At 43.2% G+C, this 14,351-nt stretch overlaps 1 protein-coding gene across 12 annotated transcripts in view; it reads left to right on the plus strand.

Annotated features, from left to right (window-relative positions):
* CAMTA1 (calmodulin binding transcription activator 1) overlaps positions 1 to 13,430 on the plus strand; it is a 235,320-nt gene extending 221,890 nt beyond the window's left edge. For 4 of the 12 annotated variants that reach the window (XM_032131753.1, XM_032131752.1, XM_032131754.1 and 1 more), the window contains 3 exons: positions 549 to 579; positions 3,810 to 3,991; positions 9,939 to 13,430. In XM_032131753.1, coding sequence (XP_031987644.1) covers positions 549 to 579; positions 3,810 to 3,991; positions 9,939 to 10,002 — 277 coding nt within the window. In that variant the 3' untranslated portion in view covers positions 10,003 to 13,430. The remainder of the gene's footprint in view (positions 1 to 548; positions 580 to 3,809; positions 3,992 to 9,938) is intronic. The other 8 variants (XM_032131756.1, XM_032131755.1, XM_032131763.1 and 5 more) reach the window with 3 other exon arrangements.
* The last annotated feature ends 921 nt before the right edge of the window (positions 13,431 to 14,351 follow it).

Consider the following 14,351-nt stretch of genomic DNA (forward strand, 5'->3'; position numbering starts at 1 on the left):
GGAAGACTCCCCCTACTTAGTGGTGCCCAGATGTGACACATCTAGAGCTGCAAGGAAATCCAGGAGTTCCAAATGGTTTTGGATTTGGTGAGCTGAATTCATGTATGGTACAGTCAGCTTGCACTGGGAAGGTAACCTCATATCCCCTATTCTTTCTCTGATTTGTTGGAAACCTTTACTCTTCTGGGGGTATCTAAAGCATTGCTAAGCTAGGATTATGATCTGCAGTGTTTTCTATGGAGTAGCATTTGGAATGAGATAGAAAAGAGATGATTGCTGCAAGGGAAGGCAGGATGCAGCTAGCAATGCCACAAGGATGAGAGTGTTGGGTTTTTTCTACTTGCTTATAACTTTCTGCCCTAAAGCACCTAAACACAGGACTACTTTTCCCTGGTAAAGAGGAGTCCCGTAGGCAGGAGTGGGAAGGGTTCTTTCTCTCCAGGCAAGCAGAAGTGCTGTCTCCTCCTCCCTGAAGTGAAGCTCTGGGTAAGGTACGGTTGTTGCCATGTGTGTCTAATGGCTCTTTGGTATTGTTTTGCACTCTGAAGCCCTCTGGTGGACCATAGGCTGTACAAAAGGGTGAGTGTAGCTGCCTGCTAGCCAGTTCCTCTCTTCCATTTTAAATATATTTGCTTTCTGCTTGCTTGCATGGGGCTGCGGCCGAGATATGCCAGTAAGTTTCACCTCCATTAATTATATGAAAGAATCCTGTCTAAACTAACCCTACTGCAATGACTAACACTGCTGCTTTTGTAACAGGACAGAGCTCTGCAGTAGATGTTACCAATGCATGAATGTGTGAAAAAGGACATGTATATTCATCATGGGCATGCTTAGATGGCGTTGTCGGTGGGGTATTTTTTCAGTATCCAAAAGGGCTGTGAGTAGATGTTGGAATTTGACAGGGTCTGCACTCAGACACACTCAGTGAGTTCTGTTGTCATGGTCTGCAGCAGCATTCAGGGTAGATCATAGGAAGCTGCACTACAGGTGCAGCCTGCTCTAAATGGGTGTTTATTTCTGCCTGAGCCAGATGGAAGCAGAAGAGCTCCTCACACTGCTTTTTACTCCCAAAGGTGGTTAAGCACCAGTGCTTATCTTCTAGAAGTTGGTCTTTGGTAAGTGACACATCTGGTTGCCTTATAGGGCCAGCTTTTTGACAGCTGTTTCTCTCGTTTGTTAATCCACTTATTGGGAAGGAAAACAAAAAAAAAAAAGACATGAAGATGCTGTAACTGTGTTGTAGTAAGTGCCAAGAGAGCTTCTGCTGGGAGTCTCATTCTCAGCATGAAGAGCCCACTCACCTGTGTGTTCAGTCATGTTAGTGGCTGGTTGGCTGCATGACAGCAGGGTGGCAAGGGGTGGTGCTGCCTGGAATCAAAAGAAAAGCTTTCCAAACAATATTAAAATGGTAATATAAAGAGCAGTTCTTTAATGAAAGTTTTCAGATGTGGAAAATGTAGGTATGGGCACATGTGGTATAGGATTTTTACAATTTTTATAAGGTTAATTAATTAGTCTGTCTAGCAGGTGCATCCAGTAGGAGGCTATGGTGACCCACCCTTGGGCCTGCCCCTTGGAGTGTCTCCAGTTCTTTGCCCCGTATCTTGTTTTCATTCTCACTGGTGCAAAACAAGATGTCCTTGTTAGAAATTCTTTTCTTGAAAATAAGACTAAATAGAATTTCAAGAATGTGACATAATGTGTTCAAAAGGATTAGCTATTGTTTTTAAAGTGTGAAAAAGGGTAAGAAGGTGCTAGAAACTATAAAACTCTATATTAAAAATCTGCAAAGCTACAAATACATGAAAAAGCTAAAAATCTTCAGGTATCAGTGAGAGAATTCCATGGCAGATCTCTCAAGGCATGTGCCTCAGCTGCCAGCAGGCTGCTCTGTTCTGTCTCGCACCTGAGAGGTCATTAGGGCAGCAGGGTTTTTGTCAAAAACTGCCGTCAGAAACATCACTGTTTGTGTGCTTATTGCTCCTGTTTTCATGTACAGAACATGTAATGTTCTGTAAAGAAAACTTTGTTGTTGATCACGGAGTTTTATTGACTTGGAATTGCAGAGATCATTTTCAAGGCTCAAGAGTGAGAGCATGAGCTGCGCTAAAGCCTGCTGGAGCCACCATTATTTGTTTAACTATTTAGGCTAACAAAGAAGCAGCAGCTGATGACATTTGTTTCCAGACTGTGACTTCTATGCTACCATTTTTTGTTGTGTGTCCTTGTTTCTTTACAAGTTAAAATTTGGAGTTTTTACTAATAACAGGTGAAGTAGGAATTGGATGAAATGAGGGCAAAGGCCTAGATGTGCCCTGAGGGCAGGGGTTGCTGTCAGCAGAGGCTGGTATTGGAGGAGAAACAGTTGTTGCACTTTTAAGGCTTTGCGTGTGGAACAGCATATGAGAAATTAGCAGGAAGCAAATTCTGGAAGTTTGGTAGCATTTCCAGGTTTTGCCTGGAGTGACCACTGATGTGTGATTGATGGGGAAATGGGGCAGCTCTCTGTCTGGAAAAAGCAAACTGTGAGCTATCTCAAAATGTACTGACTACTGTTCTGCCAAAGTAAGTCTGTAATAGCAAAACATTCTTTGCTGCTCTGCATTCTGGTAACACCCTGTGTGTCTGCTGCTGGCGTGCACACACATGAAGAGCATTCCCAGGCCTGCTGATGTGCACAGGCTGACAGAGCCCCTTGTGCTGAGGGCATGCCATGCCTCTGTCTGTAATACACGAACAGGGTGTTTTCTGTACTCGTGCTGTTGGAGATAATGGTCGCAGCATTTGCTCCTGGGTTTCAGTTTTAAAACCTTTCCAAATTGATTGGTTTTTTTTTTTTCTGGATTTATTTGGGTGACATTACACCAGGATCAGTAAGGAAGGAGAGGCAGGAGATTTTACTGGCCAACTCTTGTGAGACAAGACTTGTTATCCTTCTGCAGTAGAAATTAAAATACCTTTTAGAGGAAAAAAAACCCATCCAGTTGCTGTTGCCTTTAAGTAACAGTTAAGGAAACCTGCTTCAGTGGAGGGATTTCAGCTACTCACCATGCCCCACTACACAAATGTTTGCCTGCGTATCAGTAGCCTCCTGCAGAAGAGAGCTTTGCTCCCAGTCTGGGTGTAGAGTTGAACAAATAGCACAGCTGCTTGCAGCGTGACCCTCTCTGCCCTACCCTTGGCAGGAGATGATCTGGAGCAGATCACAAGGAGTGAGTCTTTCCCATCACTAGGTGGTGACCAGTGAGGCACCTTCTGCCTACAGCAAAAGTTGCTCCCTGGGGCGGAACAAGTGCACTTGTTACCTGTGACCATGAGTAATAAAAACTGTCTTCATTCACCTTCCATGTACAAATAGACCCCCTTACCCTGCCATGTTCTCATGGTTTGATTAAATGCTGCTCTCCAGTTTTGGGAGAGCAAGTGTGTAGCATCTGAAGTCAGTTCTCTGGTAAGTACAGCTGCGTTTCATACCTGAATAAACAACATCTGCCATGTTTTGTTGTTCTCTGCATACTCTTCCCTCTTTTGGCATTTTAGCAACAAACCTTTTCCTACTCCTGTGCATCTGGGACTTGTATATTTTATGTGGTTTTAATCTGTGCCGTGCAGCAGGCATTGCATTGAGGTACCTGGTTTCTCACATCTCTTAGTAAGATTGAGAACGGGGGAAAATTTCAAGGGGTAGGAAAGTCCCATTTGTTTGAGTTCAGGACGATGTGTGAAAATGTCATATTGGGATATGCGTCACTGTACCTGCAACAAGAGTTTTCAAAGTAATTTCTTTTTTCATTTACCTCTTGCAGGGGCTGAATGTATTTGGAGCTCAGATGTGTGTATTAAATTGCAGACCGCGTGCTCTCGGGTGTCGTTCTTATTGGGCCTTTCTGTCTTTTTTGTTTTGCTGCCTAAATGAGGTATCTGGAAAAAGGCAAGATCTCCCTTGTCTTAAATATCCCACAGACCATTTCAGCTCTCAGAGCAACAGGTAACTCGCCAGCCAGCCTTCTCTGGCTCTTGCACCCTGTCCTGTAAACTGATCTTCAGCATTCGGACTCATTCAGCATTTCCCTGGCTGGGCATTACGGAGTCACTCTGATGAAGCAGCTTTGTGTTACGCTTTACCCATGAAGCCATCGTTTGCTGTGACTTTTCCTGAGTAGGGCTGGTTCATTTGCTGACACCTCGTACAGGACTGGGGCGGGCACGGGGAGAGGAGCTGCCACTTGCTGGGGCTGTTGCTTTCTACATTGCTTCAGCACATACTGATGCACCCTCTGTATGGTGTCCAAATGAGCAACACAGTGTGAAAGGCAGAAACTTGGGCTGGCTGGAGCAGTTTGGGAACCAGGATGTTATCTCCCAAGAGTCAGGGTTCAAAGCTCATGTTTGAAATCATCTTCTCTTCTTTCAGTATGTCAGCACCATGGCTGTGATTTCAGACACCTTAGCAGTGGTCATCTCTATTGCACGTGCTTTTTCCTTCCATCTGCTCTTCAGCACTTGCAGAGGGAGTAACTTTGTGCCTTAGAAGTGCTTACTGTCTAGAGAATATGTTATTGAGGAGGTGTTTGTTCAAGGCTTCATCGGTGCGAAATCAGATACACGGTCCTTGCAGTTTTGTGCATGGTTTCAGAGCTGCTGGAATAGGATGGTGCTTTTTTGTTTGGAGACCTGCAAAAGCCAGGTCCTGTTTCCCATTCTGGGGTGTTCCACTTGCAGCTGGGTGTTACTTGAGCTGTCCTCACTCCAGCCCCCATTCAGCTCGGGGAGGTGCTCCCAGAAGTGATCCAAGCCAGCATGACAGTGCTTGTAGACTCCTGGAGAGGTTTGCACACCATCCAGCAGCACCTGGCCTGCTGCTATCACTTCCAGTGCCCTCATTTCCTCTGTTGTTTAAAAAAATAAGAGTCTCACTGCAAGTCTACCAATCTTCTCTAAGAACATTCTTTCTGCTGTTCAATTCTATAAATCCCAGTAGTGTTCTTTTTTCTTAGAGCAGTCTATTAATGCTTGTAACCGCAAACGCTACGCTTTGGTTCTCTTCCCCTGCCTCAATTTAAGAGTGGAAAAATGTTAACCAAAGAAGATTGCCTTGTAGCATGAAGGCAGTGCTATATTGTTCACTTACAATCTCTTGTAGCAGCACGTACTCAGAAGATTTCTATTTTCAAGGGTCCTGATTTGTCCAAAATTCTTCCCTCTATTTTTTAACTGCAGTTAAAAATTTGGAGGGTTTATTACGCTGAGTATTAATGAAGAGGAAATACCAGCCCCTGCTATCGAGACTTTATATTGCTGTAATCAAATCAAAGTGCCACTGAGTGAGGAACTCAAGAGAAGAAGAGTTAACAAAAGACTGAAAGGACTTCAAAGACACAGGAAAGGCTGCAGTACAGACTATCCAAGAAAGAATTACTTGGTTGAAGACAATTAGTTTTAGATTCTCTTGACAAAATGTTTTAGATAAAGCATTACCTTAGTGCATGCACTGGTTCTGGCACCTCCTGTTTATCATGGTTTGAGGAAGCAGCATGGTGTTCACAATAGCACCTCAGTGCTTCCCCAGTGACACTCTGGCCATGGATTGGTTCCATTTTTGGTAACGTTTGGAGGTATTTCAGTTCACTGTGGCTGTGCCTGCTGCAGAGCCTGTGGTGAGCAGGACTGCCCTGCACCAGCTGCCAGGAGAAGGAAGAACTTCCCTGGCATCCCAGGGCCAACTCTGGAGAGAGGAGGAGAGACTGACAGCTGCAGATTGCAAGTTTCCATCTGTACCAGGCAGTCTGTTAATGGAATAAAGGACTCACAGTACCTACCTGCACTTCCCCTGCAGTGAGACACATGCACTATTGCATATATTGAACAAAGAGATCCACTAATTAAAAAAATATGGTAGCTTAGTGAATTTGGATGGTCATCATCTTGAGGCCCACGTGTGTAAATGCTGTGGAATGCAGGGTTTGTTTTAAGCCATTACATGCTAAATAGCATCTTTCACTAATGTACCTCTGGCAGATTTCAGTTTATACCCTTAGGGAAATTCTCTACTATTTTGTGTCCATGTTTTTCAGCAGTAATTATTACACCTGCATGTAAATGATGTAAATCACACCTGACCAAGGAACGTGTTACAAATGTAAAGTATTCAACACTGTCCCATATGCCATCCTTGTCTCTAAATTGGAGAGACATGGTTTTAAGGATGGACCACTGGCTGGATGAAGATTTGGCTGGATGGCCACGTGCAAAAAGCTGTGGTCAGTGGCTTGTGGTCCACGTGGGGGCCAGTAGTGGGGCCACTACTGTTCCACATCTTTATCAGTGCCATGGGTGGTGGCATCAAGGGCACCCACAGCAAGTTTGCTGGCACCACGGAGCTATGTGGTGCAGTCACACGCTGCAGGGCAGGGATGGATCCAGAGGGACCGGGACAGGCTGGAGAGGTGGGACTGTGTGAACCTCAGGAAGTTCAACAAAATAAAGTGCAAGGTCCTACACCAGGGTCAGGGCAATCTCCCCCACACAGGCAGGTTGGGAGAAGTGATAGAGAGCAGCCCTGTAGAGAAGGACTTGGGTCATGGTTGATGGAAAACTCACCCTGAGCTGGCACTGAGTGCTCCCAGCCCAGAAACCAATTGTGTCCTGGGCAGCATCCAAAGGAGTGTGGGCAGCAGAGGAGGAGGGAATTCTCCCCCTCTACTCTGCTCTTTTCAGAATCCTGCACACAGTTCTGGTGTCCCCAGCATAAGAGGGATGTGGAACTGTTGGAGCAAGTCCAAAGGATGCCATGAAGCTGATAAGAGGACTGGAGCACCTCTCCTATGAAGACAGGCTGAGAAAGTTGGGGCTGCTCAGCCTGGAAAAGAAAAGGTGGTGGAGACCTCACAGCACCTTCCAGTGTCTGAAGGGTGCTACAGGGAAGCTGAAAAGGGACTCTTCATCCAGAACTGTAGTGATAGGATGAGGAGTAATTGATACAAATTGAAAGAGGAGAACTTAAGGTTAGATATTAGGAAGAAATTCTTTTCTGTGAGGATTAAGAGACAGTGGAACAGGTTGCCCAGAGAAGCTGTGGCTGCCCCATCCCTGGAAGTGTTCAAGGCCAGGTTGGATGTGGCCTTGAGCAACCTGCTGTAGGGCAATGTGTCCCTGCCCATGGCAGGGGAGTTGGGCCTAGATGATCTTTAAGGTCCCTTCCAACCCTTTACATTCTGTTTCTGTGATTCTCTGTTTCTGAACAGGACCTGTATTAGTGCAAACGCTGAGTGCTGCAGTAATTAACTTCTGCTGGCATGTGTGTTCCAGGCAAACAGATGGGATAGTTCTGCACCAGTACAGATATTGCATGCTGTAGGTTGAAGTTTGCAGCAAAGCATGTCTTGCATTCTTCCAGCAAAAGTGCTTCATTAGTGTAGCGCTTGCATGTGAAGTGCTAAAGTAAGGAATAGCATGTCTCAGTGGAAGAGCCACCAGCTTACTTAATGTGCATGTTCTCAGTGAGATAATAACAGGTTAATTTTACATTACAGTACTGAAGTGCAACAGAAAACACTTGGAAGTTGCACTGCAAATCATGCATTAATTGATGGTATCTTAAACACAGTTAATCTAAGCCTTAAAAACTGTCCATTGCACAGAGGCATAACACCTTTTCTAGCACAGCACCAGGGATTTTGGCTCTCCTGCTTCTAAATGGTGCACTACTAGAAATATTGGTTATAAATTCAAGTGAGAGGCTGCTTTTCTGCTCCAATAAAATAAAACTAGATAGACTGAAGATGAGTAGCTTGTAATTTGTGACTGGTTTTGGCTTACTGTGCCAGCCCTCCTGTTTCTTGCAATGAGAAGGGGATCTAGCTGTACTCAGCATGAAGAACCCCAATGAACTTAGATGGAACTCAGGCTGTCAGCCTGAGTAGAGGCTTGTTGCTGCCTTCTGTGCAGTGCTGGAGTCTCCACTCTCTTGATGTCAACAGGCTCTTTTAGACACCATCTTGTGTAGAGCCAAAATCTTCTGTAGAAGATTTCTCTGTGAAGTTGTAGCAGGCAGTCAGGCTCGGCATAGCACTGTCCAAGTAGGAACTGAGAACCCCTGGTGCTGCCTTGTGCCTTCCTCAGCCTGGGGACCAGAGCACTGCTTGGCACCTGGGAGAGCCTTCTGGGCTCCTGTTCTGGGCTTGGATTTCAGGAATGCTGGGGCCCCTTCAGCAGTGGCCATCAGACTCTGAACACACTGTGTGCATTTGGACTAGCAGAGCCCTCTGTCTTTCCATACATGATATTCTCCAACAGTGGAATTAAGATAATTAGCAAAGGTCTAACCTGCATACAGGTTAGTCTGATTTGACCCCTGTTGGCCACATTTCACAAATACTGAGAATGCATTTGAGTGCTAGAGCTTTAAGTCAGCTAAAACAGAGGTAAAAGCAGCCAGCTCCCTTTTCACTGTGGTTCTGACTAACAGTACATGCAGAAAAATGACTAAATAAAACGTGAAATGGAGGTGTATTTATAGAGATCAATTTATAGCCTTCATTGTATCCTTATATTAGCAGGCTGGTGCAAGAGCCAGAAGAAGATGTGTGGGTGTAAGTCTACGCACAGTAGCTACAAACTGTCACTGCTGCTTCTCAGCTCTCCTGACATGTTTTATTACTTTTATTTACTTGGGCTTTGTTAAATGCTTTCACTTGTAGCTGGTTGCATTACACAGATTTGCATCTCTTACACTATTTTTTTGTATTACACCTTTGTTACTTGTCCTTTCAAGTTTTTGCAACATCACATGAGCACTTGAGCCTGTACATGCTTAGCTAGATCGCCTTTCATTTTGAGCTGTAAACTGCTCCTTTTGTGGGGGACTTCCCCTTGCAGGAGCAGAGGGAGGACATGTAGAGGCAGGTGGCAAAGGGACCTCACTGCAGAGGAAATCCCTGCAAGCGGAGGCAGAGCCAGCCCCAAGCACAGCTGGGCACCTTTTGTTTTAGGGGCAGCATGGAAATACCTCTGGATTTGGTCTGGCTCCTCTGCAGGGAGCCTGCACTGACACACAGCCAGGTTCTCAGCCTGAGCAGAGGTTTTGCTGCTGCCCAGCTCCAGTGCAGAGCTGTTTCACTCAATGGGATTGAAATGATTCCCTTTTCTTCATCCTTTAATTTAATTTTTAACTTTCTTGGCTTTCAGTGATGGTTTAGTTCTTGTGCTGACAGGTTAGAGGAGGTAAGGTGTGGCATGCATTTGAGAGAATTGAGAACTGGGGCATGAGGCCACATCTAGGAAGAGTGACTTCCACACTGTAGGTTCATCTCCCTTGGCACACAGCATCCTGCACTGCTGGGAAAATACACCAACATGCTACCAGCAACATAAAACGTACAGGCACCAGCAGCTGGAGTGCTTGTGAAACAAAGTACCTTTCTTCACACCCATACCGGTTCTTCTGCTTGCACATAAATACTTTCTTACGTTAAATTCTTGTATCAGCACCAGGCTTCCTTTCCAAGCTGGACAGACTGATTTTCCCCCACTGTGCTGTCGCTGCCTCAGCACTGTGTGGAGAAAAGGGCTCAGCACTGAACAGCCCCTTTGCCACGACAAATAGGAAGCAGCTGCAGGGTCAGGCAGTGAACAGCAGTCCGGGAAACCTCAAGCAATCAGGCCAACACCAGAACAAAACCCAGCTGTAGTTGCCACTACTGGGGGAAAACATTAACTGGAACCAAGTGTCTCTCCAAACGTGTTTGTCTGGGATCTCCAGTGGTCCATTCTTGCGCTTCCAACTGTTTATGGTGTTGGGAAGGCGTTACCCTCCTGCCATGTCTCTGGGAGCTGCCTCTTCTGCACGGGAGGTTGGAGTGATGAATCCTTGTGATTGTTCTGTCTTCAAGAGATTTGTAATAGAAGTGTTACATAGCTCCTCTTTGTTTTTTCAGAGTGAAAGAATTGAAAAAGGCCAAGGAACTTGAAGATACGCAGCAGCATCCCGTAGCAATGTGACATTGCTTTTCAGACTGTTTTCATTTTCTGTTTTTAGCAGAGACATGCAACAACAACAAAAATACCCACTGCAGTTCTGGAAATACCAGCTGCAGGATTTTAACAGTAATGTTTTGGTCATTGCATTTGCACTTTCATGGACAACTTTTAATTTGTTCAGCAAGACATCTTGGAACTCAATCTTCTGTTGGATCGTGGGGAAAACAAGACACCAGGAGGAAATTGTGAGTTGCTTCATTCTCCGAGAAGGAAGGAAGAAGCGATTAATTATCCTTTTCATATAGGGCTGTATTAAACAACATGTGGAACTGTACAAATATTATACCAAAAATATTGTTCAGAAAAGGTGGGAATGCACAAGCAACACAAGAATGCTGTTCCTGCACCTGTCAGTCATCTCCAAGAAACTGAAGCTTTGAGAGTCTCAGTGGAGGGGCTTAGATCAGTACATCTTTATTGGGTCCATGCATCCTCATTTCCTTCGCACTCCTGTCTTTTGTGTTTTATTTAAACCTCTACAGCACACTTAATGCAACTTTTTAAATCTGCAGGTTTTTAATACATCCCGTGGGAACTTACAGGAGGGGTTGGTGTATGAGAGACACGGGTATTGCATGAGGAACAGAGAGAGCAGCTTAAGCAAGTTTTACACTTTTTTTTTTTGTATTTTTACTAGAACCTGCAAACATATCAGCTGTCATGTACTTTCTCTCATGTTCAGCACTTTATTTTCTAGCCTTACCTTCATGTACTATTGTTTTAATTAAGTTCTTAAATAATTTGTAAAACATGTAGCTTTTTCTCTTATGTACTTGTCAAACCTCTTGTCATTTTGCAGTCACGTACATATGTTGCCTGGACATTTTATGCCACCTAAAGATCAGTGGTGCTGCATTCTGGCCAGTAAATTTCTTATTTTGGCTACTTCATCAAAATCTGGGCAGTTTCTGTATATATAGAAGGTAGAAATGGAAAATGAGAAAAAAATATTTGAAAGGGAATATATTGATTAATTACTAAATATTTTATTCACAAAGGGTCAATAACTTGGCAAGATAAAATTATTATTTGTATAGTTTTGTCTGAATGAACGAGAAGAGTGTGGATGTATTGTTTGTACATATTGTATATATTAAAGAGATATGTGCATGAACTCAAGAAAAAGAAATGAACAAAGCAAAGCATTAGTGGCTATGGTCTGTAAAATGAAACAAAAACTTTATTTCACTATAAGAAACTTTATTTTAAATGTTCTTTAGAAGAACATTTTTGCTAAAGCATGACTAAATGGCAAAAAAAGAGCTACTGTATTTAGACTTAGGAAAAAAAGGCAGAGCAACATTACTTTAAAAAAAAAAAAAAAAAAAGAAAAAAAGGATATGTTTACATTTGATTTTGGCTACCAGGAGTTTGGTTCAGTTGGGTTTAATTTATGTATTCCTTCCTTCTTTTTTTTTTACCCCCGTCTTTTTTTTTTCTTTTTTTTTTTTGCCAATGGTGCCAAGTAATGTGAATGCTAATATTGCTTAAGAAAATTAAGTTACTTTTGCAAAGCAGATAATCATAAGAGTACAAAAACCGTATTTAGCTTAACACCATACACTCACTCCAATAAAGAACACTTAGAATGAACATAAAATGAAAAAAAAATAAATAGTACGAAAGTAGAAAATATGTTTCACATTTTCATATCTCCTGCTGGAAGTCAGAAAATGTAATAAAAATTGCACAAAAAATTTTAAAAAATTAAGTAAAACTTAAAAAAAAGATGCAAACTGATCCTGTAGGGGTGTCATGGTATATTGCTATTTCCACATAGTGAGGAGCCAAAGAAATTAGATTTTTTTTAAATTGAACTACTAATTTAAAACTGTCAGAGATTCTCAACAATGGGAACCAGTTCTGATCTTCATTACACAGGAATGTAAGGGAAGAAACTCCTGAAGTCCGTGTCATTACTTGTGGGTCACGTACATGTGTCTGAGATCAGAAACTGCTCCTGTCTGTCTCGCTCATGGCAGTTTGAAATTTCTGAATGAACTTGTGTAAATTTGAGATTGTTAGTTTTGGAATAGTTGTTCTTGCTTGATCCCGGCCACCAACTGCAATGTTTAAACGCAAGGCTTGTTGTGAAGCCAAAAAATATTCACACATAAGAAGCTTTGAAACTGGTGTCTTTAAAAGAAGAGTAAAAACAAAGATTGTGGCAAAAAAAACTGGGGTCAGTGCTCTTGGTGCCTTTTCTATAATTGTACCTGTTTTTAATTACTTCTTTTCACTGCCAGCATTGAATTACAGTAGATGTGCTATAGCTCATTACCAGAATTCTCTTGTACATTTCTGAACTGCTGCTTTATGACCTGATTCAATTTTAAAAAAAAGGGAAAAAGGCGAAACAAATGGCCTGGCGCTCGCACTGTGCCTGTGGGCAGCCTCGAAGCCTCGATTTACTGTCTGCAATTGGAATCTTAACCATCAAATTTTCCTCTCACGCCAAAACAGAACAGGAGACGCTGAAGAATCTCCTTTGGAATGAATTGGAAATGCTCTGTATTAGTACTGGAAGAACTCTTGACATTTTGAAACTGAAATATTGCACCCATTAACGAGTACGTAACAATATAGAATTGATCTGTTCCTAACAAGAGTAGTGACCTCAGTGGAAATGTTTTAACTCCTTGTCTTTACAGAAAATTATTCAGTAATATACAGAGCTATTTCAAATTACTCTTCCAGATCCATGGGCCTGGTGGTGTATCTACTAATCTAGATCCTGCTTCAGCCAAACGTTTAAGCCTGTACTGGCTGTTAAACATGCAGGCAGTTCTGCAGCACAGCTCCAGGACTCCCGGCATGCTTGAAGCCAGGTACAGCTCCCAAGTGCTTTGTTGTGTCGGGCCGTAACCCTTCAGTGTGTCACTGGGGAGGGAGGAGCACTCCCCCACAGTGAAGTGATTCTTCAAACCCTCTTCGTGGTTGTGGAACTTAACATTTTCACCTAAGATAAGTAAGTGCAGCTTTCTAGGAAAATTCAAATTCCCAAGTGCCAGGAGCCAGATCTTCTGTCTTCTGATAATAGAATCGCTCCTTTGTGAAACACATTCGACAGCAGTAATACTGTGTGAAAGAAATACAGAATATAACATGAACCCCCTCTCTGGTTGCACGCTTATGGCAGTTCCACACAATAGCTGGTGCCCAATGGGGGGTCCCCAAGACTTGCATGTAAAACTAGTATAGATGTCTTCTCTTTTGTAAGTTTTATTTTTGTAACTGTGCATGTAAAGCATCACTGAATCAATGGATCTGTTGAAGAACTCAGCTGCTGGAACCATGCAAAATGTTTTGAATTGCCCTTAAAATATGGAAAATGTTTTCTGAATGCTTTATATTCTTTCTGCTGTAAATTAAAAAAGAAAATTTCCCCATACAAAGTGTGTGCCTTCTTCTGAATACATCTCTTCCATCCTACTTTGAGAGCGAAGTAATCCTTTAGTCACTGTAAGGAACCACAAAAAAAATGTTTCTGCTCTACATGACCTGCTTGTAAGTATATTGCATCTGATTTTTTACAGGTTGTAGTGTGACAGTCCACAGCCTGCCCATGAGCAGGTGCAGCCCCCAGAGCTTTGTTTGTAGTTCCTCTTCAGTGGACAATCCCATCCAGGGTTTTCATGAGAAACCATGTAGACCTGGTAGCAAAATGCTTAATCCTACAGTGTACACAAAGCAGAGTCAAATGGCAGAATTGAGGAGGGCTGCTGATGCAGAAACCTAAGAGATGCAGTCATTACTGCACTAATCAAATACGCAGCTTACATGAACTGGTCCTCAAGAATGAAACTTGCACCAGACTACAAGGCTGGCCCAGCAGACAAAACCCAAAACCAGGTTTAGTAAATTAATCGTCTGGTCAGTCTGAGACTATGTTAGTACCATTATGAGCAAGCTCTTCCAAAACTCAGCTCCACAACAGCAGATGAGATTTCATTAAGAGAGTTTCTTGACTGCAGAGAAAGTTCAATTATGTTTCTCTTTAAGAATAAATCAGCATTTAACTCTCCAAATTGCTCTCTCATTTCCCCCCATTTTTCCATTTTACATGGCTGTTAATTGCTGGGTTCTTTACTACCGCGGCGGGTTGACCGTCCTGAAAGCAGACAGAAACCCACCAGCTGTGTCCACTCCCGCACCTCCTCCCTTATCCCCAGGCGTATGGCGGGAAAGAACTGGAAGACTAAACATGAGGGAAAAGAATGCTTGGGGTGAGATAAAGTTTAATAAGGGGAAAAAGAGAAATCACAACACGTGGTGCAAAGGCAGCCAGTGCCTCCCTCCCACCAGTGCCT

The sequence above is a fragment of the Corvus moneduloides genome, chromosome 22 (genome assembly GCF_009650955.1).
Source record: "Corvus moneduloides isolate bCorMon1 chromosome 22, bCorMon1.pri, whole genome shotgun sequence".
In the NCBI taxonomy this organism is placed as follows: Eukaryota; Metazoa; Chordata; class Aves; order Passeriformes; family Corvidae; genus Corvus; species Corvus moneduloides.